This window comes from Patiria miniata, unplaced genomic scaffold, assembly GCF_015706575.1.
Source record: "Patiria miniata isolate m_02_andy unplaced genomic scaffold, ASM1570657v1 HiC_scaffold_8, whole genome shotgun sequence".
In the NCBI taxonomy this organism is placed as follows: Eukaryota; Metazoa; Echinodermata; class Asteroidea; order Valvatida; family Asterinidae; genus Patiria; species Patiria miniata.
The window spans coordinates 10,111,286-10,138,536 of NW_024037075.1; the positions used below are offsets into that span (position 1 = coordinate 10,111,286).

General features: G+C 38.0%; 1 protein-coding gene across 1 annotated transcript in view; it reads left to right on the top strand.

Moving 5' to 3' along the window:
* Positions 1–27,251, top strand: part of LOC119719716 (mucin-2-like) — a 117,227-nt gene that overhangs the window by 84,885 nt on the left and 5,091 nt on the right. Inside the window, exons 34-49 of the mRNA XM_038189215.1 lie at positions 448–906; positions 3,372–3,407; positions 4,012–4,470; positions 7,182–7,217; positions 7,822–8,280; positions 10,795–10,830; positions 11,435–11,893; positions 17,936–17,989; positions 18,374–18,528; positions 21,747–21,896; positions 23,101–23,236; positions 23,836–23,990; positions 24,353–24,448; positions 24,821–24,881; positions 25,129–25,167; positions 26,121–26,305. Coding sequence (XP_038045143.1) covers positions 448–906; positions 3,372–3,407; positions 4,012–4,470; positions 7,182–7,217; positions 7,822–8,280; positions 10,795–10,830; positions 11,435–11,893; positions 17,936–17,989; positions 18,374–18,528; positions 21,747–21,896; positions 23,101–23,236; positions 23,836–23,990; positions 24,353–24,448; positions 24,821–24,881; positions 25,129–25,167; positions 26,121–26,305 — 2,975 coding nt within the window. The remainder of the gene's footprint in view (positions 1–447; positions 907–3,371; positions 3,408–4,011; positions 4,471–7,181; positions 7,218–7,821; positions 8,281–10,794; positions 10,831–11,434; positions 11,894–17,935; positions 17,990–18,373; positions 18,529–21,746; positions 21,897–23,100; positions 23,237–23,835; positions 23,991–24,352; positions 24,449–24,820; positions 24,882–25,128; positions 25,168–26,120; positions 26,306–27,251) is intronic.

Below are 27,251 nucleotides of genomic sequence, written 5' to 3' on the forward strand. Positions count from 1 at the left end.
AAATCGAAATTGAACAGTTTTTTTATCTGAATCCTTCTGGAAAGGGCAAATTTTATTCCAATTGTATAAAACAACATGTTAACCATGCAGATTGTTTAAAACAACATGTTAACCATGCAGATTTGTAAGGGTAAAGGCTAGCATTAAAACACAGTTGTTACGTTGACTTGCCTTATTCACACTGAAAAGTCCACATTAGAAAACTGGAGAAAATATCGTGAAATACGGAAACCTATACAACAATTGCTGAATGGTGGTAAACATTGAATAACCAGTTATTCCACTACAACAAATGGTCAAAATGCACAAAGAAAACCACAATCCAATTGGAGTCGGGGATATTATACTGCAGCTTGTTCCCGAGTGATGGTTCATAATAACAAGTTATGTATTGATATTTTCACCTTTATTTCAAGTTATTGATATTGCCATATTTATTCTTCCTAGCAGCAAGCACAACCATTGAAACAACAACTGAGGTGGTGTGTGATGAAAACCTGGACAGATCCAATGAAGTGTCTGTGAGCAGAACTACTGAGAGTGGTGCCTCTATTGGTCCAGAAGACGCATGGAGGCCAAGCAGCCCTCCTAACCCATCAATGCCATACTCAGGGTCCTCCTTGAGGGTGACTTTTACTCCAAGAGTTAATGTGACATCTGTCACAATCCACAAGGATAGTGGAAACTCTGGACTAACTGAGGTGGCATTTAAATTCAAACCATATGAGAGGACTGACCTGATACCCCTATTGGACCCAGAAGGTTCATCGGTATTTGTGGGCACTTTTGGACAAAAGATTCTACTTTCTGATGGCCCGCTATCCATGGTGGAGGTGGAAGTCTACATCATCAATCCAGACGCCAATGACAACTTCTTTGTGGTATTTAACGGCTGTGCACTTCCTGGTAAGAGCTTGCTTGAATTGTTTCTGAGAAAACATCCTTTGCATTGCTGACATCCTTGAGATGCGTGCTTTTGAACCACAAGGATATTTCCTAAATGGACCTTTAGTGCATTCGTTGTTAGGCCCCAATGGTTGTTTTACCGTCGGATGGTTCAAAATCAATTGTCTCGCCAAACCTTTTGAATTTGGGAATACAAACTAATGCTGCAAGTTAGCCCTCAGATTTGGAAACGTTTACCCGCACAATGGGTCAGTTTAGTGTATGGAATTGCCCCTTACACAACAAGGATCTAAGCAGGCATGCAACTTTTCCTCAGATCAGCTGATTTCCTCTTTTTTTTACTTCCCATGTGTGCCATTAGAAATAAAAAAACATGACAAAGTCTTGGAAAGATTTGAATTTCCTCTTTTTTGAGTGACTTCCCAGTTGGATGCCTGTCTATGACCAGAGATGAAACTTTTCCGATTTTAATCGGAAATCCGACTTTTTAAATTTTCCAACGAAATTTCCGATTTTTTTACAGTATGTCCCAGAAAATTTGATTTTCTAACGATTTTTTCACAAAAAGTCATTTTATTTCAATCATAATTTTGAAGAAAAGTCGATGGAAATGGCACGTTAAAATCATCGCCAACGTAGTTTTAATCTCTTTCACCAGTCGTTATTGGAGTGTTTCAACGGTAGAAACACAGGGCATAACACTGATTGGAGCCTTCTCCGGCTGGACAAAAGGTTAAACATTGACGGGCGACATGGAAAATCACTGTGTAGCATGTGCGTGCGAATATGCAATGGTACAGCGTACGTACCACACCGTACCACTAGCACATGGCCGGTAGGGAACGGGTAGCCTTAATTGTGAACGATCCAGTGGATAAAATCATTATGTTGTGCGATTTCCAGAGGTTTCAGATTTAGTTGTACAAAATGCAGTGCTTTAAAAATCATGATGATTATCTCGAGGATAGCGAAGAGAGCATTAGCGAAACATTTCACTGGCATTTGTTGGAAGAGAAAGACGATAATGCCTGATTTTTTCCCACGTATGAATGCAAGTGGAGTAGTGGAGTTGTGTGGTTGAATCATGGACATGATTGAAGCACCATGAACGGTGCCCTTGTCTTTTGGACTTTTCCCTTGACTTTCTCAAGGAAGAAGTGAACTTCTTTATTGATGACTCCATTACTCTTACCGTAATTCAGGCATTTTATGCAATGAAACCACGGACCTTTATTTTTTTCATCGTAAAATTTTGTTTGAATCGAAAATAAAGCAGGTGTTGGTGTCCGGAAATTGGGCATGAAGTGTATTGTATATGTACATGTACATGTGTGTAATGGCAGCGCGGCCCAGATTTCGGACACATATCTTTGTTCGGCCTATTTTCCGATTTTTTTGCCATATGCCAGTTTCATCTCTGTATTATATGCGAGCAGATTCAGCAGCTAATTATGCCAAAAAATCCGTAAGATTCTGAGCATTCAATTGACCAATCAACAGCTTAGTCCACATTTCTGAAGTCACAGTTTTGAAATCGGACTCTGATTGGTTAACATTCGGGGAGCATAAAATTGGTACTTTAGGATATATCAGATGTTGAACCGTGGCTCTGCAGACATGAATGTCTGATCCTCAAAACGAGTAGCTGAGGGAGATAATAACCTAGTCATTTTTTGGAACCAGTGGAAGGACTCAGTCATAGGCGAGAATAAACCCAGCCATGCCACACTGCTGCAACTTTACAGAGTGAATACAAATATAATTGTTTACATGTTGAAGTCAAATTTTGAAATGAGACTTGAGTTGTGTACGGCAAAAACATATTCACATTGCCCTTAAATGACTTACAAAAACGCATCTGAAAAACATTTTGACGTACTAATGTCATTGTGACGTCATCATTTATATAATAAGAAGCAAATGAAGCAATTAAAGATTTCTAGATTTAATCTTTGAAAATCAATATAAAATCAACCGTGAGAGACCTGAAATTGACTTTTGCGGGAATCGATAGAATAATCCAGGATCTTTATTTTATCTTGTGTGTCAAATCACATGACCCTTCCTTCCAGACCGAACTGGAAGTGCCTCATAATTTGATAGTGGAAAAAGATGTGAAATTGCTTTCAATGAAGTTTGTCTCTGGCTAGGTTGTACATTTTGAAAAAAAATTACTTGTCTGCGACCTTTACATTAAGGAATGTGAGCTATTTTTTTTAATTTTTTTTTTTTAATGATTGCTCTTGATCAGTTTACAATGCAGTAGGTGTGCATATACCGGTATGTTCAAAGTGAGAGCATGTGATTGATCTTTGAAAATCAATTGAAAATCAACTGTGATGGATCTGATTTTGCCTTTTTACAGAAATCAACTCGCCTTTGACAATTATCTAACTGTCATTCTAGACTTTCAGTGTTTTTAGCAAACTTTTGTAAAACTGTTGCCTTTTGAATTTGTCCTATAGTCCCTCCAACTACAGTAGCTGTTCCAACAACTACAGGTAAGATCTGAAATAAAGATTACTCAATAGGTAGCATAAGCCTACTCAAATGATATGGTGGATTTCTTGTCTTATACTAGCATTAAAACATTTGATACTGTATGGTATTGTGCAGTGAGGAAACAATATAATTTTTAAGAATAATATTCAGAGGTTTTAGAATAACACATATGTCTGTGTTAGATGAAATCGAAATTGAACAGTTTTTTTTATCTGAATCCTTCTGGAAAGGGCAAATTTTATTCCAATTGTATAAAACAACATGTTAACCATGCAGATTTGTAAGGGTAAAGGCTAGCATTAAAACACAGTTGTTACGTTGACTTGCCTTATTCACACTGAAAAGTCCACATTAGAAAACTGGAGAAAATATCGTGAAATACGGAAACCTATACAACAATTGCTGAATGGTGGTAAACATTGAATAACCAGTTATTCCACTACAACAAATGGTCAAAATGCACAAAGAAAACCACAATCCAATTGGAGTCGGGGATATTATACTGCAGCTTGTTCCCGAGTGATGGTTCATAATAACAAGTTATGTATTGATATTTTCACCTTTATTTCAAGTTATTGATATTGCCATATTTATTCTTCCTAGCAGCAAGCACAACCATTGAAACAACAACTGAGGTGGTGTGTGATGAAAACCTGGACAGATCCAATGAAGTGTCTGTGAGCAGAACTACTGAGAGTGGTGCCTCTATTGGTCCAGAAGACGCATGGAGGCCAAGCAGCCCTCCTAACCCATCAATGCCATACTCAGGGTCCTCCTTGAGGGTGACTTTTACTCCAAGAGTTAATGTGACATCTGTCACAATCCACAAGGATAGTGGAAACTCTGGACTAACTGAGGTGGCATTTAAATTCAAACCATATGAGAGGACTGACCTGATACCCCTATTGGACCCAGAAGGTTCATCGGTATTTGTGGGCACTTTTGGACAAAAGATTCTACTTTCTGATGGCCCGCTATCCATGGTGGAGGTGGAAGTCTACATCATCAATCCAGACGCCAATGACAACTTCTTTGTGGTATTTAACGGCTGTGCACTTCCTGGTAAGAGCTTGCTTGAATTGTTTCTGAGAAAACATCCTTTGCATTGCTGACATCCTTGAGATGCGTGCTTTTGAACCACAAGGATATTTCCTAAATGGACCTTTAGTGCATTCGTTGTTAGGCCCCAATGGTTCATTTACCGTCGGATGGTTCAAAATCAATTGTCTCGCCAAACCTTTTATAATTTGGGAATACAAACTAATGCTGCAAGTTAGCCCTCAGATTTGGAAACGTTTACCCGTACAATGGGTCAGTTTAGTGTATGGAATTTCCCCTTACACAACAAGGCTCTAAGCAGGCATGCAACTTTTCCTCAGATCATCTGATTTCCTCATTTTTTTACTTCCCATGTGTGCCATTAGAAATAAAATAACATTACAAAGTTTTGGAAAGATTTGAATTTCCTCTTTTTTGTGTGACTTCCCAGTTTCATGCCTGTCTATGATATGCGAGCAGATTCAGCAGCTAATTATGCCGAAAATACTGTAAGATTCTGAGCATTCAATTGACCAATCAACAGCTTAGTCCACATTTCTGTAGTCGCAGTTTTGAAATCGAACTCTGATTGGTTAACATTCGGGGTACTTCCCATGTGTGCCATTAGAAATAAAAAAAACATGACAAAGTCTTGGAAAGATTTGAATTTCCTCTTTTTTGTGTGACTTCCCAGTTGCATGCCTGTCTATGATCAGAGATGAAACTTTTCTGATTTTAATCGGAAATCCGACTTTTTAAATTTTCCAACGAAATTTCCGATTTTTTTACAGTATGTCCCACAAAATTTGATTTTCTAACGATTTTTTCACAAAAAGTCATTTTATTTCAATCATAATTTTGAAGAAAAGTCGATGGAAATGGCACGTTAAAATCATCGCCAACGTAGTTTTAATCTCTTTCACCAGTCGTTATTGGAGTGTTTCAACGGTAGAAACACAGGGCATAACACTGATTGGAGCCTTCTCCGACTGGACAAAAGGTTAAACATTGACAGATGACATGGAAAAATCACTGTGTAGCATGTGCGTGCGAATATGCAATGGTACAGCGTACGTACCACACCGTACCACTAGCACATGGCCGGTAGGGAACGGGTAGCCTTAATTGTGAACGATCCAGTGGATAAAATCATTATGTTGTGCGATTTCCAGAGGTTTCAGATTTAGTTGTACAAAATGCAGTGCTTTAAAAATCATGATGATTATCTCGAGGATAGCGAAGAGAGCATTAGCGCAACATTTCACTGGCATTTGTTGGAAAAGAAAGACGATAATGCCTGATTTTTTCCCACGTATGAATGCAAGTGGAGTAGTGGAGTTGTGTGGTTGAATCATGGACATGATTGAAGCACCATGAACGGTGCCCTTGTCTTTTGGACTTTTCCCTTGACTTTCTCAAGGAAGAAGTGAACTTCTTTATTGATGACTCCATTACTCTTACCGTAATTCAGGCATTTTATGCAATGAAACCACGGACCTTTATTTTTTTCATCGTAAAATTTTGTTTGAATCGAAAATAAAGCAGGTGTTGGTGTCCGGAAATTGGGCATGAAGTGTATTGTATATGTACATGTACATGTGTGTAATGGCAGCGCGGCCCAGATTTCGGACACATATCTTTGTTCGGCCTATTTTCCGATTTTTTTGCCATATGCCAGTTTCATCTCTGTATTATATGCGAGCAGAATCAGCAGCTAATTATGCCGAAAAATCCGTAAGATTCTGAGCATTCAATTGACCAATCAACAGCTTAGTCCACATTTCTGAAGTCACAGTTTTGAAATGGGACTCTGATTGGTTAACATTCGGGGAGCATAAAATTGGTACTTTAGGATATATCAGACGTTGAACCGTGGCTCTGCAGACATGAATGTCTGATCCTCAAAACGAGTAGCTGAGGGAGATAATAACCTAGTCTTTTTTTGGAACCAGTGGAAGGACTCAGTCATAGGCGAGAATAAACCCAGCCATGCCACACTGCTGCAACTTTACAGAGTGAATACAAATATAATTGTTTACATGTTGAAGTCAAATTTTGAAATGAGACTTGAGTTGTGTACGGCAAAAACATATTCACATTGCCCTTAAATGACTTACAAAAAACGCATCTAAAAAACATTTTGACGTACTAATGTCATTGTGACGTCATCATTTATATAATAAGAAGCAAATGAAGCAATTAAAGATTTCTAGATTTAATCTTTGAAAATCAATATAAAATCAACCGTGAGAGACCTGAAATTGACTTTTGCGGGAATCGATAGAATAATCCAGGATCTTTATTTTATCTTGTGTGTCAAATCACATGACCCTTCCTTCCAGACCAAACTGGAAGTGCCTCATAATTTGATAGTGGAAAAAGATGTGAAATTGCTTTCAATGAAGTTTGTCTCTGGCTAGGTTGTACATTTTGAAAAAAAAATTACTTGTCTGCGACCTTTACATTAAGAGATGTGAGCTATTTTTTTTAATTTTTTTTTTTAATGATTGCTCTTGATCAGTTTACAATGCAGTAGGTGTGCATATACCGGTATGTTCAAAGTTTGAGCATGTGATTGATCTTTGAAAATCAATTGAAAATCAACTGTGATGGATCTGATTTTGCCTTTTTACAGAAATCAACTCGCCTTTGACAATTATCTAACTGTCATTCTAGACTTTCAGTGTTTTTAGCAAACTTTTGTAAAACTGTTGCCTTTTGAATTTGTCCTATAGTCCCTCCAACTACAGTAGCTGTTCCAACAACTACAGGTAAGATCTGAAATAAAGATTACTCAATAGATAGCATAAGCCTACTCAAATGATATGGTGGACTTCTTGTCTTATACTAACATTAAAACATTTGATACTGTATGGTATTGTGCAGTGAGGAAACAATATAATTTTTAAGAATAATATTCAGAGGTTTTAGAATAACACATATGTCTGTGTTAGATGAAATCGAAATTGAACAGTTTTTTTTATCTGAATCCTTCTGGAAAGGGCAAATTTTATTCCAATTGTATAAAACAACATGTTAACCATGCAGATTTGTAAGGGTAAATGCTAGCATTAAAACACAGTTGTTACGTTGAATTGCCTTATTCACACTGAAAAGTCCACATTAGAAAACTGGAGAAAATATCGTGAAATACGGAAACCTATACAACAATTGCTGAATGGTGGTAAATATTGAATAACCAGTTATTCCACTACAACAAATGGTCAAAATGCACAAAGAAAACCACAATCCAATTGGAGTCGGGGATATTATACTGCAGCTTGTTCCCGAGTGATGGTTCATAATAACAAGTTATGTATTGATATTTTCACCTTTATTTCAAGTTATTGATATTGCCATATTTATTCTTCCTAGCAGCAAGCACAACCATTGAAACAACAACTGAGGTGGTGTGTGATGAAAACCTGGACAGATCCAATGAAGTGTCTGTGAGCAGAACTACTGAGAGTGGTGCCTCTATTGGTCCAGAAGACGCATGGAGGCCAAGCAGCCCTCCTAACCCATCAATGCCATACTCAGGGTCCTCCTTGAGGGTGACTTTTACTCCAAGAGTTAATGTGACATCTGTCACAATCCACAAGGATAGTGGAAACTCTGGACTAACTGAGGTGGCATTTAAATTCAAACCATATGAGAGGACTGACCTGATACCCCTATTGGACCCAGAAGGTTCATCGGTATTTGTGGGCACTTTTGGACAAAAGATTCTACTTTCTGATGGCCCGCTATCCATGGTGGAGGTGGAAGTCTACATCATCAATCCAGACGCCAATGACAACTTCTTTGTGGTATTTAACGGCTGTGCACTTCCTGGTAAGAGCTTGCTTGAATTGTTTCTGAGAAAACATCCTTTGCATTGCTGACATCCTTGAGATGCGTGCTTTTGAACCACAAGGATATTTCCTAAATGGACCTTTAGTGCATTCGTTGTTAGGCCCCAATGGTTGTTTTACCGTCGGATGGTTCAAAATCAATTGTCTCGCCAAAACCTTTTGAATTTGGGAATACAAACTAATGCTGCAAGTTAGCCCTCAGATTTGGAAACGTTTACCCGCACAATGGGTCAGTTTAGTGTATGGAATTGCCCCTTACACAACAAGGATTTAAGCAGGCATGCAATTTTCCTCAGATCAGCTGATTTCCTCTTTTTTTTACTTCCCATGTGTGCCATTAGAAATAAAAAAACATGACAAAGTCTTGGAAAGATTTGAATTTCCTCTTTTTTGAGTGACTTCCCAGTTGGATGCCTGTCTATGACCAGAGATGAAACTTGAATTTCCTCTTTTTTGAGTGACTTCCCAGTTGGATGCCTGTCTATGACCAGAGATGAAACTTTTCCGATTTTAATCGGAAATCCGACTTTTTAAATTTTCCAACGAAATTTCCGATTTTTTTACAGTATGTCCCAGAAAATTTGATTTTCTAACGATTTTTTCACAAAAAGTCATTTTATTTCAATCATAATTTTGAAGAAAAGTCGATGGAAATGGCACGTTAAAATCATCGCCAACGTAGTTTTAATCTCTTTCACCAGTCGTTATTGGAGTGTTTCAACGGTAGAAACACAGGGCATAACACTGATTGGAGCCTTCTCCGGCTGGACAAAAGGTTAAACATTGACAGGCGACATGGAAAATCACTGTGTAGCATGTGCGTGCGAATATGCAATGGTACAGCGTACGTACCACACCGTACCACTAGCACATGGCCGGTAGGGAACGGGTAGCCTTAATTGTGAACGATCCAGTGGATAAAATCATTATGTTGTGCGATTTCCAGAGGTTTCAGATTTAGTTGTACAAAATGCAGTGCTTTAAAAATCATGATGATTATCTCGAGGATAGCGAAGAAAGCATTAGCGAAACATTTCACTGGCATTTGTTGGAAAAGAAAGATTTTTTCCCACGTATGAATGCAAGTGGAGTAGTGGAGTTGTGTGGTTGAATCATGGACATGATTGAAGCACCATGAACGGTGCCCTTGTCTTTTGGACTTTTCCCTTGACTTTCTCAAGGAAGAAGTGAACTTCTTTATTGATGACTCCATTACTCTTACCGTAATTCAGGCATTTTATGCAATGAAACCACGGACCTTTATTTTTTTCATCGTAAAATTTTGTTTGAATCGAAAATAAAGCAGGTGTTGGTGTCCGGAAATTGGGCATGAAGTGTATTGTATATGTACATGTACATGTGTGTAATGGCAGCGCGGCCCAGATTTCGGACACATATCTTTGTTCGGCCTATTTTCCGATTTTTTTGCCATATGCCAGTTTCATCTCTGTATTATATGCGAGCAGATTCAGCAGCTAATTATGCCAAAAAATCCGTAAGATTCTGAGCATTCAATTGACCAATCAACAGCTTAGTCCACATTTCTGAAGTCACAGTTTTGAAATGGGACTCTGATTGGTTAACATTCGGGGAGCATAAAATTGGTACTTTAGGATATATCAGATGTTGAACCGTGGCTCTGCAGACATGAATGTCTGATCCTCAAAACGAGTAGCTGAGGGAGATAATAACCTAGTCATTTTTTGGAACCAGTGGAAGGACTCAGTCATAGGCGAGAATAAACCCAGCCATGCCACACTGCTGCAACTTTACAGAGTGAATACAAATATAATTGTTTACATGTTGAAGTCAAATTTTGAAATGAGACTTGAGTTGTGTACGGCAAAAACATATTCACATTGCCCTTAAATGACTTACAAAAACGCATCTGAAAAACATTTTGACGTACTAATGTCATTGTGACGTCATCATTTATATAATAAGAAGCAAATGAAGCAATTAAAGATTTCTAGATTTAATCTTTGAAAATCAATATAAAATCAACCATGAGAGACCTGAAATTGACTTTTGCGGGAATCGATAGAATAATCCAGGATCTTTATTTTATCTTGTGTGTCAAATCACATGACCCTTCCTTCCAGACCGAACTGGAAGTGCCTCATAATTTGATAGTGGAAAAAGATGTGAAATTGCTTTCAATGAAGTTTGTCTCTGGCTAGGTTGTACATTTTGAAAAAAAATTACTTGTCTGCGACCTTTACATTAAGGAATGTGAGCTATTTTTTTTTTTTTTTTTTTTTAATGATTGCTCTTGATCAGTTTACAATGCAGTAGGTGTGCATATACCGGTATGTTCAAAGTGAGAGCATGTGATTGATCTTTGAAAATCAATTGAAAATCAACTGTGATGGATCTGATTTTGCCTTTTTACAGAAATCAACTCGCCTTTGACAATTATCTAACTGTCATTCTAGACTTTCAGTGTTTTTAGCAAACTTTTGTAAAACTGTTGCCTTTTGAATTTGTCCTATAGTCCCTCCAACTACAGTAGCTGTTCCAACAACTACAGGTAAGATCTGAAATAAAGATTACTCAATAGGTAGCATAAGCCTACTCAAATGATATGGTGGATTTCTTGTCTTATACTAGCATTAAAACATTTGATACTGTATGGTATTGTGCAGTGAGGAAACAATATAATTTTTAAGAATAATATTCAGAGGTTTTAGAATAACACATATGTCTGTGTTAGATGAAATCGAAATTGAACAGTTTTTTTTATCTGAATCCTTCTGGAAAGGGCAAATTTTATTCCAATTGTATAAAACAACATGTTAACCATGCAGATTTGTAAGGGTAAATGCTAGCATTAAAACACAGTTGTTACGTTGAATTGCCTTATTCACACTGAAAAGTCCACATTAGAAAACTGGAGAAAATATCGTGAAATACGGAAACCTATACAACAATTGCTGAATGGTGGTAAACATTGAATAACCAGTTATTCCACTACAACAAATGGTCAAAATGCACAAAGAAAACCACAATCCAATTGGAGTCGGGGATATTATACTGCAGCTTGTTCCCGAGTGATGGTTCATAATAACAAGTTATGTATTGATATTTTCACCTTTATTTCAAGTTATTGATATTGCCATATTTATTCTTCCTAGCAGCAAGCACAACCATTGAAACAACAACTGAGGTGGTGTGTGATGAAAACCTGGACAGATCCAATGAAGTGTCTGTGAGCAGAACTACTGAGAGTGGTGCCTCTATTGGTCCAGAAGACGCATGGAGGCCAAGCAGCCCTCCTAACCCATCAATGCCATACTCAGGGTCCTCCTTGAGGGTGACTTTTACTCCAAGAGTTAATGTGACATCTGTCACAATCCACAAGGATAGTGGAAACTCTGGACTAACTGAGGTGGCATTTAAATTCAAACCATATGAGAGGACTGACCTGATACCCCTATTGGACCCAGAAGGTTCATCGGTATTTGTGGGCACTTTTGGACAAAAGATTCTACTTTCTGATGGCCCGCTATCCATGGTGGAGGTGGAAGTCTACATCATCAATCCAGACGCCAATGACAACTTCTTTGTGGTATTTAACGGCTGTGCACTTCCTGGTAAGAGCTTGCTTGAATTGTTTCTGAGAAAACATCCTTTGCATTGCTGACATCCTTGAGATGCGTGCTTTTGAACCACAAGGATATTTCCTAAATGGACCTTTAGTGCATTCGTTGTTAGGCCCCAATGGTTCATTTACCGTCGGATGGTTCAAAATCAATTGTCTCGCCAAAACTTTTATAATTTGGGAATACAAACTAATGCTGCAAGTTAGCCCTCAGATTTGGAAACGTTTACCCGCACAATGGGTCAGTTTAGTGTATGGAATTTCCCCTTACACAACAAGGATCTAAGCAGGCATGCAACTTTTCCTCAGATCATCTGATTTCCTCATATTTTTACTTCCCATGTGTGCCATTAGAAGTAAAAAAACATTACAAAGTCTTGGAAAGATTTGAATTTCCTCTTTTTTTGTGTGACTTCCCAGTTGCATGCCTGTCTATGATATGCGAGCAGATTCAGCAGCTAATTATGCCGAAAATACTGTAAGATTCTGAGCATTCAATTGACCAATCAACAGCTTAGTCCACATTTCTGTAGTCACAGTTTTGAAATCGAACTCTGATTGGTTAACATTCGGGGTGCATAAAATTGGTACTTTAGGATATATCAGACGTTGAACCGTGGCTCTGCAGACATGAATGTCTGATCCTCAAAACGAGTAGCTGAGGGAGATAATAACCTAGTCATTTTTTGGAACCAGTGGAAGGACTCAGTCATAGGCGAGAATAAACCCAGCCATGCCACACTGCTGCAACTTTACAGAGTGAATACAAATATAATTGTTTACATGTTGAAGTCATATTTTGAAATGAGACTTGAGTTGTGTATGGCAAAAACATATTCACATTGCCCTTAAATGACTTACAAAAACTCATCTGAAAAATATTTTGACGTTGATTTTGACTACAGTGCCTACGGCCCTGTAGCATCTTTGCTTAGCACCTAGCTATAGACTAGACAGGTTCTTGCCGAATGAAATGATAACTAAAGAATAGGGATTGGGAACCAGCTAATCGGTAACAGCATTGACATTTTATAGGTATCTCGTCAACTCAAAACAACTGGACCATTTGACATTGTGACCATTGTGCCAATTGGACCGCCGTGCTTCCCACTGAAAATTCTATCCTCCTTTGTCCAACTTGTTCGGTGTCCTATTTTTAATGTAAGAATTCACTATTATTATTATTCTCCTCAGCCACTGCGTCTCCAGAACTGTTTGTCAACATGAAAACTGATACCAACTTCAATTTGAATACATAAATGCAAAACCAACTGAAGATGCATAAAATGTAACAACGTCATTGTGACTTCATCGTTTATAAAATTACAAGCAAATGAAGCAATTACAGATTTCTAGATTTAATCTTTGAAAATCAATATGAAATCAATCGTGAGAGACCTGAAATTGACTTTTTTCATGTCTCCCTAATGTCACAGCTCCCTTTTAGAGGCAAAATTTTACTGTCGCAATTAGATTATAGGCCTGTTTGTTGCTCGTTGTCTTATTAGTAAACATACCAAAATTTGTGGAAAAAGGACAAGGGAATATTGGGTTAGGGCACATTTAACTTTGAAAAATGTTGTGCACAAGTCTATGGGGATGTCTCCCAAATGTCTAATCCAGGGTGATAATTATTATTAGCATGAATTTATATTTATAATTATTATTAGTAAGGGCGACACTTTGGGTGTCCCTTTTTTGAGGTAACTACCCTTTAGCAAAGGAATTGTATGGTCGCAATTGGGCTAGATCGATTGCTCGTGAAAATGTACACATATCAAACTTGGTTGGGATCTGATTAGGTAAAATTGGGTTAGGTCACATTAAAGTTTGAAAAATTTTGTGCACGTTTCTATGGAAGTGTCGCCCTATCCTGCAATCCAGAGTTATAAGTATTATTATTTCTAGTTAACAAAGCTTTATCAGCCAGCGGAATACAGTTTTTCAAGACTATGATTAGTCCAAAGAAAAACATTTTAGCTACTCTGCCGCTGTAGGTTTGCATCGCAGTTGATGATGCACCAGGAGCTAAATGGTTTGGTTTAGGAAGCAACGGGTGATGTTGCATGTTTGGAGGATGACTGTCCGTTGGAGAAGGTGTGTCTGTACCCAAGGTGTTCAGCCTGTTGGACTGTGTCCTTCAGCATGAGACCAGTTGAACCGATGATGACAGGATGTATGGTGGCCTTGACGTGCCACATTTTCTGGATCTCCATTCTCAGGTCTTGGTGTTTGTCTTGTTTTTTGGCAAACTTCGTTCTGATTTTGCCGTCTGCAGGAATGCTGACTTCAATGATTTTAGCCTCACGGCGTTGTTTGACGGTACTCCAGTTTTGATGAAGGACAGAGGACGCCAATGTCAGCTTTCTGGCAGATTGCACTCGCCTGTTTGGTTATGAAGTGGATGAGCCTGCTGTCATGTTAAATTTTTTTGAGGAAGTGGCGTAAATCTTTGCAGGCGAGTGGGGGGATGGGGATGACCAAAATCCAAAATTGACCGGCCTTGGAAGATCTAAGGGGGGGGGGGGGGGACCCACCACATTACACTAGGTGGCGCTCTTCAGGATATAATTGTATATCAATATGTATACTCTCGCTTACGTCAAAATGGCACATTTAAAAAGTGTTTTCTGTTTTTCAGTGCTGTTGAATACATTTTGGTTGTAAAATACTTTGAAATGCCTCAATTTGTTTTTTCATCATGATTCAATAGCCCATGGATGGATGATTCAATAGCCCAGCCCCCAACCCCCCAGTCTAAAAGAATTACTTGTTATATTGTCCAAAAGCCGTATCTCATCTATCTGCCATTACATAACGCCAAAACTGTATAGCAGCACAGGAACAGCAAAGCACTCGTCTGCTTGGTTATTGTTATTATTATTTTTACTTGTTTCTGGTAACCAAGGGTTTCTCAAAAGCACCCTAGGCACTGAAGCTCACAAGCCTGAAAAATCTGTGGAGAGAAGACAATGAGAAGCAATTACAGTTTTAGAGGTGGGAGGAAACACCAGAAGAATAATCTGGGGGGAACCCATGAAAACCCAATCCATATGTTGGCTTAGGCGGGATTCGAATCAGAGCGGGGAAAGTACCGCTACGCCAACCTGACTTCCCCAGATCAGACCATGTGCCCATTTTATTTTTACGATGTGGCTATTCACATCATTCTTGCTTTCTGAATGGATGTTCGCAGAGATGCTGTTCTGGATCTGTTTGTAGCTGTAATGTGAAGAGTGCGGTGGTCTTTAAGGTGCGGAGGAAATGTTAAGAAGCAATATCAATATAATAACAATTATAAAATTTATTATAGACAAAATTCAAAGGTAATAATAATTAAAAGGGAGAAAAACTTCATTTAATAAACAGATAATAAAGAAACAGATGAAAAAGCAACAAAAATAACATAAATATTAAGGCCTACAGTCAGTCCAGATAATTTAAATTCAATCCTGAAGTAGGACCGGCCCTGAAATATTTCAAATTTGGTAAAGAAACAATTTAATAACGTATGTTTGCTAGATTTTTTGTTGGATAGCTTATTCGAAAGTGAATAATTTTTATATTTTTATTTTCATATCAGTTCTTGTTTTTACTTAAGTGCGGCCCTAAACCCCCAAAGGGTTAGGCCGTTGACATGACAAGTTGACAGACAGCAACTTTCTACTTCAAGTTGATTGGTCTTCTGTGATATTGAGCAGGTGTGTCTGTGGAGGATGCATGGCTGCTGGCCCATTGATTAAGGATCTGATCAATCAGTGATGATGACTGAAATTGATTGACAGACTCTTATTGGAAATGCTGTATAAACTGAAAGAACTATCTCCAACTTTGTGTAAGTGTATAGGTTTACCAAGAACAAAACAATATAATTGTCATGCACCAAAGCGACAATTATCTTGCATATACAATGTTGGTAACAAAATTGTCCCAGATAAAGCTGCTCGCTTCACATATTGCCCAGCTCGCAAAAGAATGCAGCTCTTACAACTGGAAGAATCAAAGACACAAAACTCAAACTTATTTTGTTGGTCAAGTTGACTAGTTCCATGTTTTAAGTTAAGGAGAATACACGAGAAAGTGTGAATTCGTAAATTAAGAATCCACACTTGCGAGTGTATTCTTCGACTTAAACCATTGCGTCAACAGAAGTATAAGAAAGAATGCTGCAACCTGACGCCACTTTTTTCTTCATATATCATCTCAATGAAGGCCATTTGTTGCAAAATTGATAATAAGACATGAATCTGGGACTGATAAACGTTTCCAAAATTGTTAGGAAATACTTGAAATGACTCTCCATAAACGTTGTACACAAGTGCGGAAGTGGCGTCAGGTTGCAACATTGTTTCCTGGCGTGTTTAGCATGTGTATCGCCACATACGTCAAAATGGATAGTTGAGACGACGATTTCTTTCTGACTAATTTAAAAGTAAATTTTGCAGTGACGGCGGAAAAGCTGACAGTGAAGATGCATTGGTAATTTTCGGAAAGCAAATTTTCACGCAGACGGTCCTATTCATGCTCATTATGGAGAACAATTGTCCGACGTTTTCAAAGTGTGGATTCGTAATTCCGAATCCACACTTTACTAAAGATTCTTCGTTCCAAATCCACACTTTGTGACCAGTGTAAGAGATTCGTAGATCCGAATCCACACTTTTAACAATAGTGTGACGTCATAGCAATGGTTTAAGTTGAGTTATACAACAGACGAGTTGGCAAATGTTCGAGATGACTCCTTATTTTAAGTCAAGTTGGTCAACAGACAAGTCGGAATGGTCAAGTTGGCACAGCGGATGAGTTGGAGAACGACTGAGTTGCTTCATCCGTTTTATAACTCCATGGTTGGTTTGAATCTAAAATTGCTTCTGTATGCAAAGGGCCTTTACATTCCAATTTCAATTCAACTTCAATTTAGTGTTCTTTCCGGGAAATTTGTTTCCGTCACATGCAATACATAAAATCCAGAAAATTAAGTAAGTAACTTACAATATACTTACAAATACTATGACAATAAATATTTAAGCATATTTGTCAAAATTACAGATGTGGAAAAACAATTTGAAAACCTGACTGTTTTGGAAAAGGGTAATATTGATAAGATACGTGTAGTTAAAGATGTTAGTTGCATCGATGCTGATCATTGAGGAGATGTTTTGAAACGGTACAAATGAATTGAGATACCGGTTTGTTCTTGCCCTTACTGACTGAAATCTCCTACCACTACTAAGCATTTTGAAATATGTATTGAGGGGATGCACACCATTTTCCACCACACTTAGAGCCTTAGATAGTATCCTCTCCCTGCAGACTTCACCCAAATTCCATTCCCCCAATATTTGATAGTTGTTTCATTGCTCCATTGTACCAAACTGCACAGTCGTGAATGATGACACTTTCTATTTGACCAAGGTGTAAACAAGATTCATAATGACCCGAATAGAAAGTAGCTCACGCAGGAAATATAACCTCTGATTTCCCTTTGCTGTGAGGGAGTGTTCTCTCCAATCTAGCTTGCTGTCAATCATTGTTCCCAAGGATTTGTAATTTTGCACAATCTCAATGTTTACCCCACTGATCAGTAAAGGAATGGTCACTGTGTAATCTTAGTAATGAAAACTAGGATTGTGGGGGGGGGGGGGGGTTAAGGGGATCAACAGCACATTCACTTATTCAACCATCAAAGATAAACATGTGAATACTGACAAGAGAGGATCCAAGATAGATCTTTATCTACCAGGGAATAGTCGTCATCATTGTTGGGTGATATAAGGCCTACAGTCCAGATAAGAGAGGATCCAAGAGCTGTGTGATATAGGCCAGGTTAACACCAGAGATTTTAGCAAATAAGTCTACATGTATCTTTAATGTGTTCTTTCAACTTTGCACGATCATAAAACATGAAAATGGAGTTAATCTGTATGAAGTTTAAATGGCATCTTCTTCTTTGTGTTATTTGTTGTATGAAATGTGTTATTAAAAAAAAGATTTCAGCTATTTGTACATGTATGCGTGACATATTTTTCAACAGAGCGGACTACAACAACTGCCCCGTCTACATCTGGCCCCACTACAACATCACCAGGTAGGAACAAGTGTAACCTCAAGTTGCATTCATTACATGAACCAACAAAATAATAAAAGTACCTATTTTACATACAAGAGGCTGCAAAAAAAGTAGCCTAAGCAGTCGCAATTATTTTATCACCATCTATACAATTTTGAAGAAAAATATGAAATTGTCTCTGAACTTTTGATTTTATGTTCAAGTTATGATTGTCAGCTTCTTGTTTTTCGCACTGTAAAATTACAATAGTAATAAGAGTAATATTGTTTTCTGTTTTTACTTTGCTTTACATAAAAGAAAACGGGCTGCTTATTTCAGTTTGTCAATTCTGTGATTTGTAACATTTACAGAGTTCAAAATATGTCTGTAACTACATTCTTACTGCAATTAATTTTATCAAAGTTTGTCAGTATCCATTGCTGATGGATCCGGATGGGCAGATTGCACGAAATATTTCATTCACCGATGGCAACATACCAGTGGACAACAATGACCCATCACTGGGGTTGCTCAATGGAACAGCATGGACTTTTACTGCAGAACATGGTTTGATTAAAGTAAGTCAAATCTTTACTGCTGGAGAGGGTTTTACATCCATTTATCATAGTCAACAGAATATTGTCAACAGATACTCTATTGCACAGCTCAAACATGTCGTCTCACAATGTTGTTGATTTGGTATAAATGACTCGATGGTTGTTGGGGGCTTAGTAGGCATGTGTGAGTGGCTCAATGGATTATTTTGCTCTGGCCACGTCCCAAGTAGACTAGAAAGCATTCAGTTATTTACAGGTTCGAGAAATTCTACACGATCTATGTGGGAGGTTGCCTTTTTATCCCCCTGGCTGTAAGTCGGAGGGGGATATTGCGATAGCGTGTTCCTTCTGTGTGTATGCGTGTGTCTGTATGTATGATCTGTAACACGGTACCCTCTAGTGACATGTGCACAATAGGAAACAAAAGATTGTATCTCCATAGGGCAATTTCAAACTCAAAAAATTTAGTAGACGAGAACAAAGAAATGACTCCACAAGGATACAAATTTCAGTATGTATCTGTTTGTGTGTGTGTTATGTTTTGGTTAGGTTTTGGTTGTTCTTGATATTCTTCAAAGCCCATTGATTTTGGGGCCTGACAGGTCAAAGGTCAAGGTCACTATACTGCTAAAAAAAAGTATAAAATTAACGGTACCATTGTCAACATGGTAACTTCAGAAATACTCTACTTAGGAACTTGAAGTTTGGTTTATGGGTTTTTCTTGGTAGTCTTAAAAAGCCAATCGCTTTTGGGTCAACAGGTCAAAGGTCAAGGTCAATATTGCTAAAACAATAGAAATCTTGTCAACGTGGTAACTTAAGAAGATAGCCTTATCACGCCTATTGATTTGGGGCTGACAGGCCAGATGTCAAGGTCAATATTTCTAAAACAATGGAAAAATATTCAGCACGAATGCTTGAGAAATACTTAACCGAGGAACTTCAAATTGGGGTTGTAGGTTGTTCTTGAAAGTCTTAAGAAGATTCTTCCTTTTGGGGCTGACAGGTCAAAGGTCAAGGTCAATATTGCTAAAACAATGGAAATATTGTCAGCTCAGCACAAATGCTTGAGCAATACTTTGCTGCATGAGGAACTTCAAATTTGGTTTGTGGGTTGCTCTTGGTAGTCTTATCACGTCTGTTAATTTGGGCTGAGAGTTTAAAGGTCAAGGTCACTCTTACTAAAACAATGGAAATCTTCCATTTTGGTTAGGGACACTGACTTTATCCAGTGTTGTAGTCCTCGTACTCGTTACTTGTACTGGAGTACTACTCAAGTACTTTTTGGGGCACTTGTACTCATACTGGAATGTCAAAGTATTCATACTCGATATGACGGCACTCTTCCTTGAGCAGTGAAGTACTCGTACTCGCACGTGTCGAAATTGTACTCGATCATCAAAGTACTCGTACTCGAATAACAGTACTCGATAAACAAAATACTCGTACTCAAATAGCGGTACTTGATAAAAAAAAATAGTATATCACTTACGTTACCACGGCCTTATTTTATCAATACTTTCAGTTTCAATTGGTCGTTTGCGGAGAAGTCGAGAGTTTTCTCCAGACAAACACAATAAACAGCTAGCCGTGGCTGGGTCTGTATGTAGGTCTGACTGGGCCTGGGCCAGTTACGCACAATGATGATTTGCTGTATGTGAGCACATTGGCCAATCATTGTACACATTGTACGCCGAGGTGTTCCTCAAAATGGGCGTACAATTAACTTGGGTGATTGGAGCAAAGCAGTTTTCTGAACCTGGTTTTGGTCTTGTAATACGGGTCCAGCCCCATTGCCAATCCGCATGAATGGAGAAAGAGACACAGTCGAAGCCAATTAAATGCACAACACTGTACATTAATTGTATTATATGACAGTTGACCTAAACTTTCATGTCTGTGTCTCAGCTGTGTAGTATTTCCTTGAAAAATGCATTTACAGTGTACATTGATTTGAGACTGCTGTTGCCGATTTAAAAAACAAATTAATTTCAAATAATTGAAAAAGCTTACAAAGACGAACCCTAGTTTGTATTGCAAGTGATTAACAGTACATATAATTTTAAGCTTTAAGCACAATGTTCCTGGTGCCGTATTTGAAAATACAAGTACTCGTACTCGTACTCGTACGTACAAGTACTCGTACTCGTACTTGTACTTGGACGTTCAAGTACTCGTACTCGGAGACCTGTTCTTGTACTCGGAAGCACAAGTACTCGAACTCATACTCGGCAACCTAGGTACTTGGTACTCGGCAAAAAGTACTCAACTACAACACTGACTTTATCAAAAAACTGCCAGCATGCCAGGGGGATTGCGCAAGTCTCAATTAATTGCAGTATTTTTTGCCTTACTGCTCCCATTTTTTAGATATTTTTTTAATACTGAAACCTGCAGTTAAAGAAAAAGATGACAATAAAAAGCGTCATCGCTTTAAGTCAGTCCACACAGCCATGATACGTAATACTTGATTTTGAATGAAACAACATGCACACAGACATGTGGATGTTTGCTGGAGAAATCTTTGCAAAGTAATTTTTTTACTTGGGAAGACCATATCTTCATGCAACTTTTAGGGTTTTTCTCCTTATAATGATCCAACTAAGTGCTAAACATCATTTTGATATGATCATTATTTTTCATTGAAATTGAAAAAATATGCTTGGGTACGTTTATTTTTCAGTTACACTGGTGTTTGCAATATCTTTTAATCTTGTCAAGCCTCATGAATAGTAATAAGGTTCCTATCCATTGTGGTGTGCAGTAAAATTGTGGAGTATTGCGTTCTTAACGAGCTATTAATAAATATCACCCTTTTTGCTGGCTTCCATTGGTCCATTTCGAGACCCACGAAAAGTCATGCCAAGTCACGCTAATGAAAATGCTAATGTGAGCTTCATCATTGTTGCCCCCAAGTCAGCCAACTTGACAGCATGCACGTTCCAGTAATGACGTTTTGGCATCAATATTTTGTTCACTGACATAAAATTTAGAATTTTTTTCTTACATTATAATTTATCATTTCAGTCATATTTAGCATTTGTTTCCCCAGAAAAACATAACATTCAAAAGGCCATGTGTTTTGCTGCATGAATTTCACTGCTCTGATAGTAGTGTCCATGTATGTAATCGGATTAACTTTGTTTAACAACGGTGACGCTTAGGCCTACGCAACCACATGGCTGCACAGATCTTTAAAAACCAACATTGCTTCTGTATATATATGTTGACTCCCATAGGTGCAGTTTGACGAGCTTCGTAGATTGACTGCTGTCACTGTTATTGATACGGGAGATGGTCAACAAGTGGAGGACTTAATAGTGCACTTGATATACAGAAATACTGTCTCTGGTAATTTACAGTATGTGAAGTCCTTGGATGGAGATGAGGTAAGGTGTCACATAAAATGTTGACTCCTGTGAAATCAGTGATCACTTTTATCGTGTTCAGACCACGGATCCTACACACAAGGATAAACGACTGTTCTGAGCTCTGGTACAAAATGCACTGAGTGGACTTTCCTTAATTGGTTAGACGTGTGATAGCAGGCATTTATACCCGTTGGTGCGTAATCGCGAATTTTGCAGGTGTGCCATTGTGTTGGGGTTTTTGCACGACATCTAAAATGTAAACTGCAAGCAAAACTACTCCTTATGTAAGATATAATTATTCCAAAATTGTTAACAAATAAATACTTCAGGATATAACAGATGGTTTTGTCATCATAGATGAAGTATTTACCCGGGAAATAAACTTCAAATTTCGAGGAGAACACTGTTTTCCCAAATTTCGTTTTTAATTAGGCTTTCACTAAAAAGTTTTAGAGAGAGTGATCCCGAACCGATGAAACAAAAGTAACTTTTTTTGGTTCATTTTAAAGCTAAAGATATTGTGCTTGGCATTAACATGGTTATGTAGTTATCACTTATCAGAGTCAAATAATAAAGACCAAATACGTAGACTCGTGAATATTCAAAATTATAATTAGCTGGCTTGACAGAGTAAGTTCGACACCAGATCGGGTGCAGAGCCCTGCAAATCTGAAAGCCACCATGCGCAGGGGTCTTTGCTAACAAGTATTCATGGTTTTTGCCACCAGTACGAGCCATTATCACAGTCTAACCAGGATTTTGGCGGAGTCATTAATCCTTGTGTGTAGGATCTGTGTTCAGACTCTCATCCATATGCATGTCTGTGTGAGTTCCCATTTTTCTAAGTGCCAAGACATACATAAATTAAAATGGTCAATGAGTTCTTCTTTCCAGGTTTTTTTTCCAATTTCCGTCTTCAACACCTTTCCATTGAAAAAAACACCACTAATCAATTTAGTCTTCATTATTGTCAGCAATATGATGCTTTGTTCTTTGCCATAAAATTATTGATGTTATTCCTCTATAACTTGTTAGAATAATACCATACATACTGTAATAATACAGCAAAGTATCAAAATATGAATCTCATGTAAATGGCACCTGACATTTTAAAAGAACTGGAAAGAAAAAAAATAGCATTGGTTTTGAATACACTGTATACAAGTGCTTAAGATATTAAAAGAAATCATAAGCTTGTTACTTATACTTTATTTTCTAAAAGACCTTTTCAGTGGATCGGGAGACACCAACAGTCCAAAAGTTCAAAGACAGTGTGGTTACGGATGAGGTATATGTGTACATCTACAACTCAAGTCACATTCCAAAAGTGCGCGTCGAGATTTATGGATGCCCACTCAGTAAGTTGTCAGTTTGTTGACCTACAGTAAAAGTAATAATGTTCCATGTACCAGTAGTCAAATACAAACAACAAATGGTAATGTACATATATAACATATGAACTTTGCAAAATTCATGTCACCTACTTCAAGGTGGATGACATTAAGATATATTATTGTATTGGATAGTAGTATATCATACATTGTTTGCTGACCAAAGGTGTTTTTTAATGTTTCTTATTGCCCGGGGCCAACTCTCAATCTCAACAACCAACAAGAGATTTAAACACCACATTAAACAGGAGCTATTGAATGATGTTGCCCAACACAGACGGCGAGGATTTAGTCAAGATCAAAATGAGCATAACAGCTCACTAGCCAAAATCTTATATGACAAACATTGCCATTTCGACATTGACATTCCAGCATAATTAGAGAAAGGTAAATTGCCAACATTTGTTTTGCCTTGCAGCTCCATGGTTACGATAGAAACCAAGGTTGTGATCGGCACTTGAAATAATTGAAATGCTTAGGCAGTCTTCTAGAATAAACAGGCATTCGTAAGAACATTTTAACAAAATAAAAAAGCAAGTTACGTATTTCTGTATTTACTCACTCAGTAACTCAACCGACATCAGCACAACCAACAACAACAAGAGAGGTAGTTGTAACTACAACTGAAGTTGTAACCACGGTCATCACTACAACAGCTGAGCAAACGACCACTGAGATAACAGTGACACCCTATAGCACAACAGTGACACAATATTGTCAGGTATATGTCTCTTGTGTAGATTTTTATCTCAGCCTTATAACAACTAAACGTTGAATTATGATTAGGTTGATTGCATAAGCGTTTTTTTTTTACATTAAAGAGCATGATGAAATTTACAATAGATCATGTAACTCCATTTTTATGCTGAGAATGTACATGCACCAATATCACATTGTTTGCAATGAAAGAACTTATCTTTTATGTTCAACCATAGACTCATATTGCATAGACCTTAGAGTTCTGTAATAAGAGTGTGCATCAGAGTGGTGCATCAAGAACATATGAGTGTATATTGCGCATCTGCATCAGGGGTACAACATGCAGTTTAAACAAATATTCTGCTTTACTTCCTCTGTTTATAGACTGGATCCACTCTAATACCAAATGAATGCCAAACCTGTGTCTGTGAAAACAACACATATTATTGCTACAAAGATTGCCACAAGACCTGTCAGCCGGTATGTAAATTGCTGTAGTATCATTTTCTGTAAGGGGATAGGGGTGGTTAGTAGTTCGTTTTTTATTCGGCGAAGCGTGCCCAAGCATTGACAGGATGCACAGGCGCATGCGGTTGCTATATTTCGTCAGATCAGTGTGTGACATTGCGTAGCTGCAATCGGCTCAGTGAGAACTGAGATTTTAGAATGTTGGTTTTCTCGAAATACACAGCTGAAGCTGAGCTGAAACTTCATCAGGTCAGCTCCCTTCTTTAGATTTTGAGCACTTTTGTTGCTTCAAACAAACAAAATGATGGACTGTACCTTTAAATGTAGTGCATTAATTGTGATGAAAGTGGTAAACTTAACTCTTTCCCAAATATTTTGTTGTAGGGAGAACAACGTGTTGAATATGATGATCCTGATAGGTGCTGTGAGTGTGTACCAACAACAAGTAGGTTCCAACTAATAATTTTCTCATAAACTTCAGTATCAACAAAAAGATCCACAGTTTGGATTGTATGTAAAAATATTTCAGAAAACGCACAATTAAGATTAAGTGATACTCTTGCCTTTTTTAATGTCAATGGACGTGTTGTCTATTGTTTTGTGCCAGATTTGATTTTGATTAACTTGGCACTGGAATAGTTTTTTTGTACTTGTTTCAGGAATATTGCTTTTTTTCCCCCTTTTCTTCACAGCACCAATACTGACAACAATACCAATTAGCACAACAGAAGGTATGCTTGTTAATGTGTAGCTGTAATAAAATTTTAAAAAGCAGTAATTTTGTTTTATAACACTTCTATGCAATGTTAGAAATAGAACTATATTTTCCATGTGATAGCCCAATTTTGGTGTTTCATTTTCTTGTAATATAGTGCCTCCTTTCAGGATTATTCCCAACAGTCTTGGGATATGACATTATCTAAAAAGATGACAAAATTTAGCTTAAAATGTCTTACTGGACCCTATGTGCACACGGATTTGGACACATGTGGAGACATGTATGATTTACATGTTCACATTGCATGTTGTCTACATGGGAACCAACTAATCATTTAGTATGTACATGTAGTGTCAGATAGTATTTGATGTAAGGACCAGGGAAACATTACACACATACAACCTTCAAACCGCACTGGCCTCACTGAACCTTTCTTTCCTCTTACATTTTAATCTGGTAACAAGTCGATATAGACATTAGTTCTAAATCAGAACATTGACATTTATTGGGCAAGGGAGGGTAGGACTTTGGAGCTTGTTCATACGTGTAAGACCTGGGAAGGAGGCAATGATAGGGAGGGCTCTAAATCAAATTCTGAATATAATCAACAATCTGGAGGAACAATAATATGTTTTTCCATATAGACCTAAAGTACATGTATTTGTTGTCAGTGCAACAAACTTTTAATGCCAACTTTTGTAACAGACACCTGTGGCTAATTGTATTCATGTGTATGGAATTATTGTAGTGTGAATAAAATAAATGCATTTAATAGAGTTAGGCCTACGTTGAAGGCTTTTGTCCATTTCCTCCTCATAACCCAAGATACTCTCCACACACATATTACAGTATGCCTATTCATATGCAGGCCCTTCAAACAATAAAAGGAAATATGAAGTGTTTTATTTTGAGCTTTGTGTGATAGGATTGGCTCTAAAGTAGCATTTTTTCCCCCCGCACTTCTAGTGTGCATGGACCCATACCATCATGGTGAGCCTACATGCTGCATGCATGTTGTGGTGTGCACAGTTCCACCTGTGTACTCAGGATCAGAATACTGCAATGCCTGCAAACCACCCAAGGTCTTCAACGGTACTCATTGCGTCCTGCCACCAGAATGCCTTTGCTATGATGAAAGTGGTTATCACAAGGTGAAACAACATTTCTGTTATCCATTCAAGCAATGAAACCTCAACTATCTTGTAGGAAACTGCAACTGTCCAAGCACTCTCAGTGGTAGCATTGTTAACATGTTTACACTCATTATTGTTTGTTTGTTAGTACCGTAATTTCCTGCGGATAAGGCGCGCGGCGGATAAGGCGCAGGTCCCTAAAATCACCCAAAAAAATTCAAACGCCAACAGATAAGGCGCACCGCCGCATAAGACGCATGTTTGACCGCACACAGAAGAACACCAGGTGTCACCCGGTGTCGGTACATCGCCACAAAGGGGCCATTGTGTTGCCTTAGAACGATCACACTATTCGGAGGATGAATTAAACCGTAACCACATTGGCTGGTCACATGTAGAGCCATGAAGAAAAGACCAATGTAAATTGATACCGACCTTCATCCATTCAGCCAACGCGCACTGTGCATGCTTGCTTGCGGTTTCCGATCCTGGCCTTCCTCGGCCCAATCAGCGGCCAGAAACGATGGTCCACGCGCTGTCTGAAGATATTGCAACACGCACGCTGGATCAGATTCGTAGACTTGCCCAGTCCCTCCGAGCCAGATGTTGCGCCCTCTACCGGTGACTAATACAAAAACAAGCGTCGCCTATATGTATATACCATACGAAAATAATCCCGTCACACCGGGGGAGACGTAACAAAAATGTTTTATTATATTTTTTAAAAATTATTGTAATGTTTTTTTGTATTTAAAGTTCTTTTCCTTTATTTCAAACCTATAATTTGTTAATCACGTTCATAAGATATTTGTTTAATACATCGCTTCTCTTAGTGTTAGTTTTGTTTTCAAGATCATTAAACTTATTTGATATCTTACTAATAAAATAAACGAAACAGACACATAAACCATCTCTTTTCTCGTTTGGTCGTCCTGATAAGTCTTATCATAATATTATCCTAAAT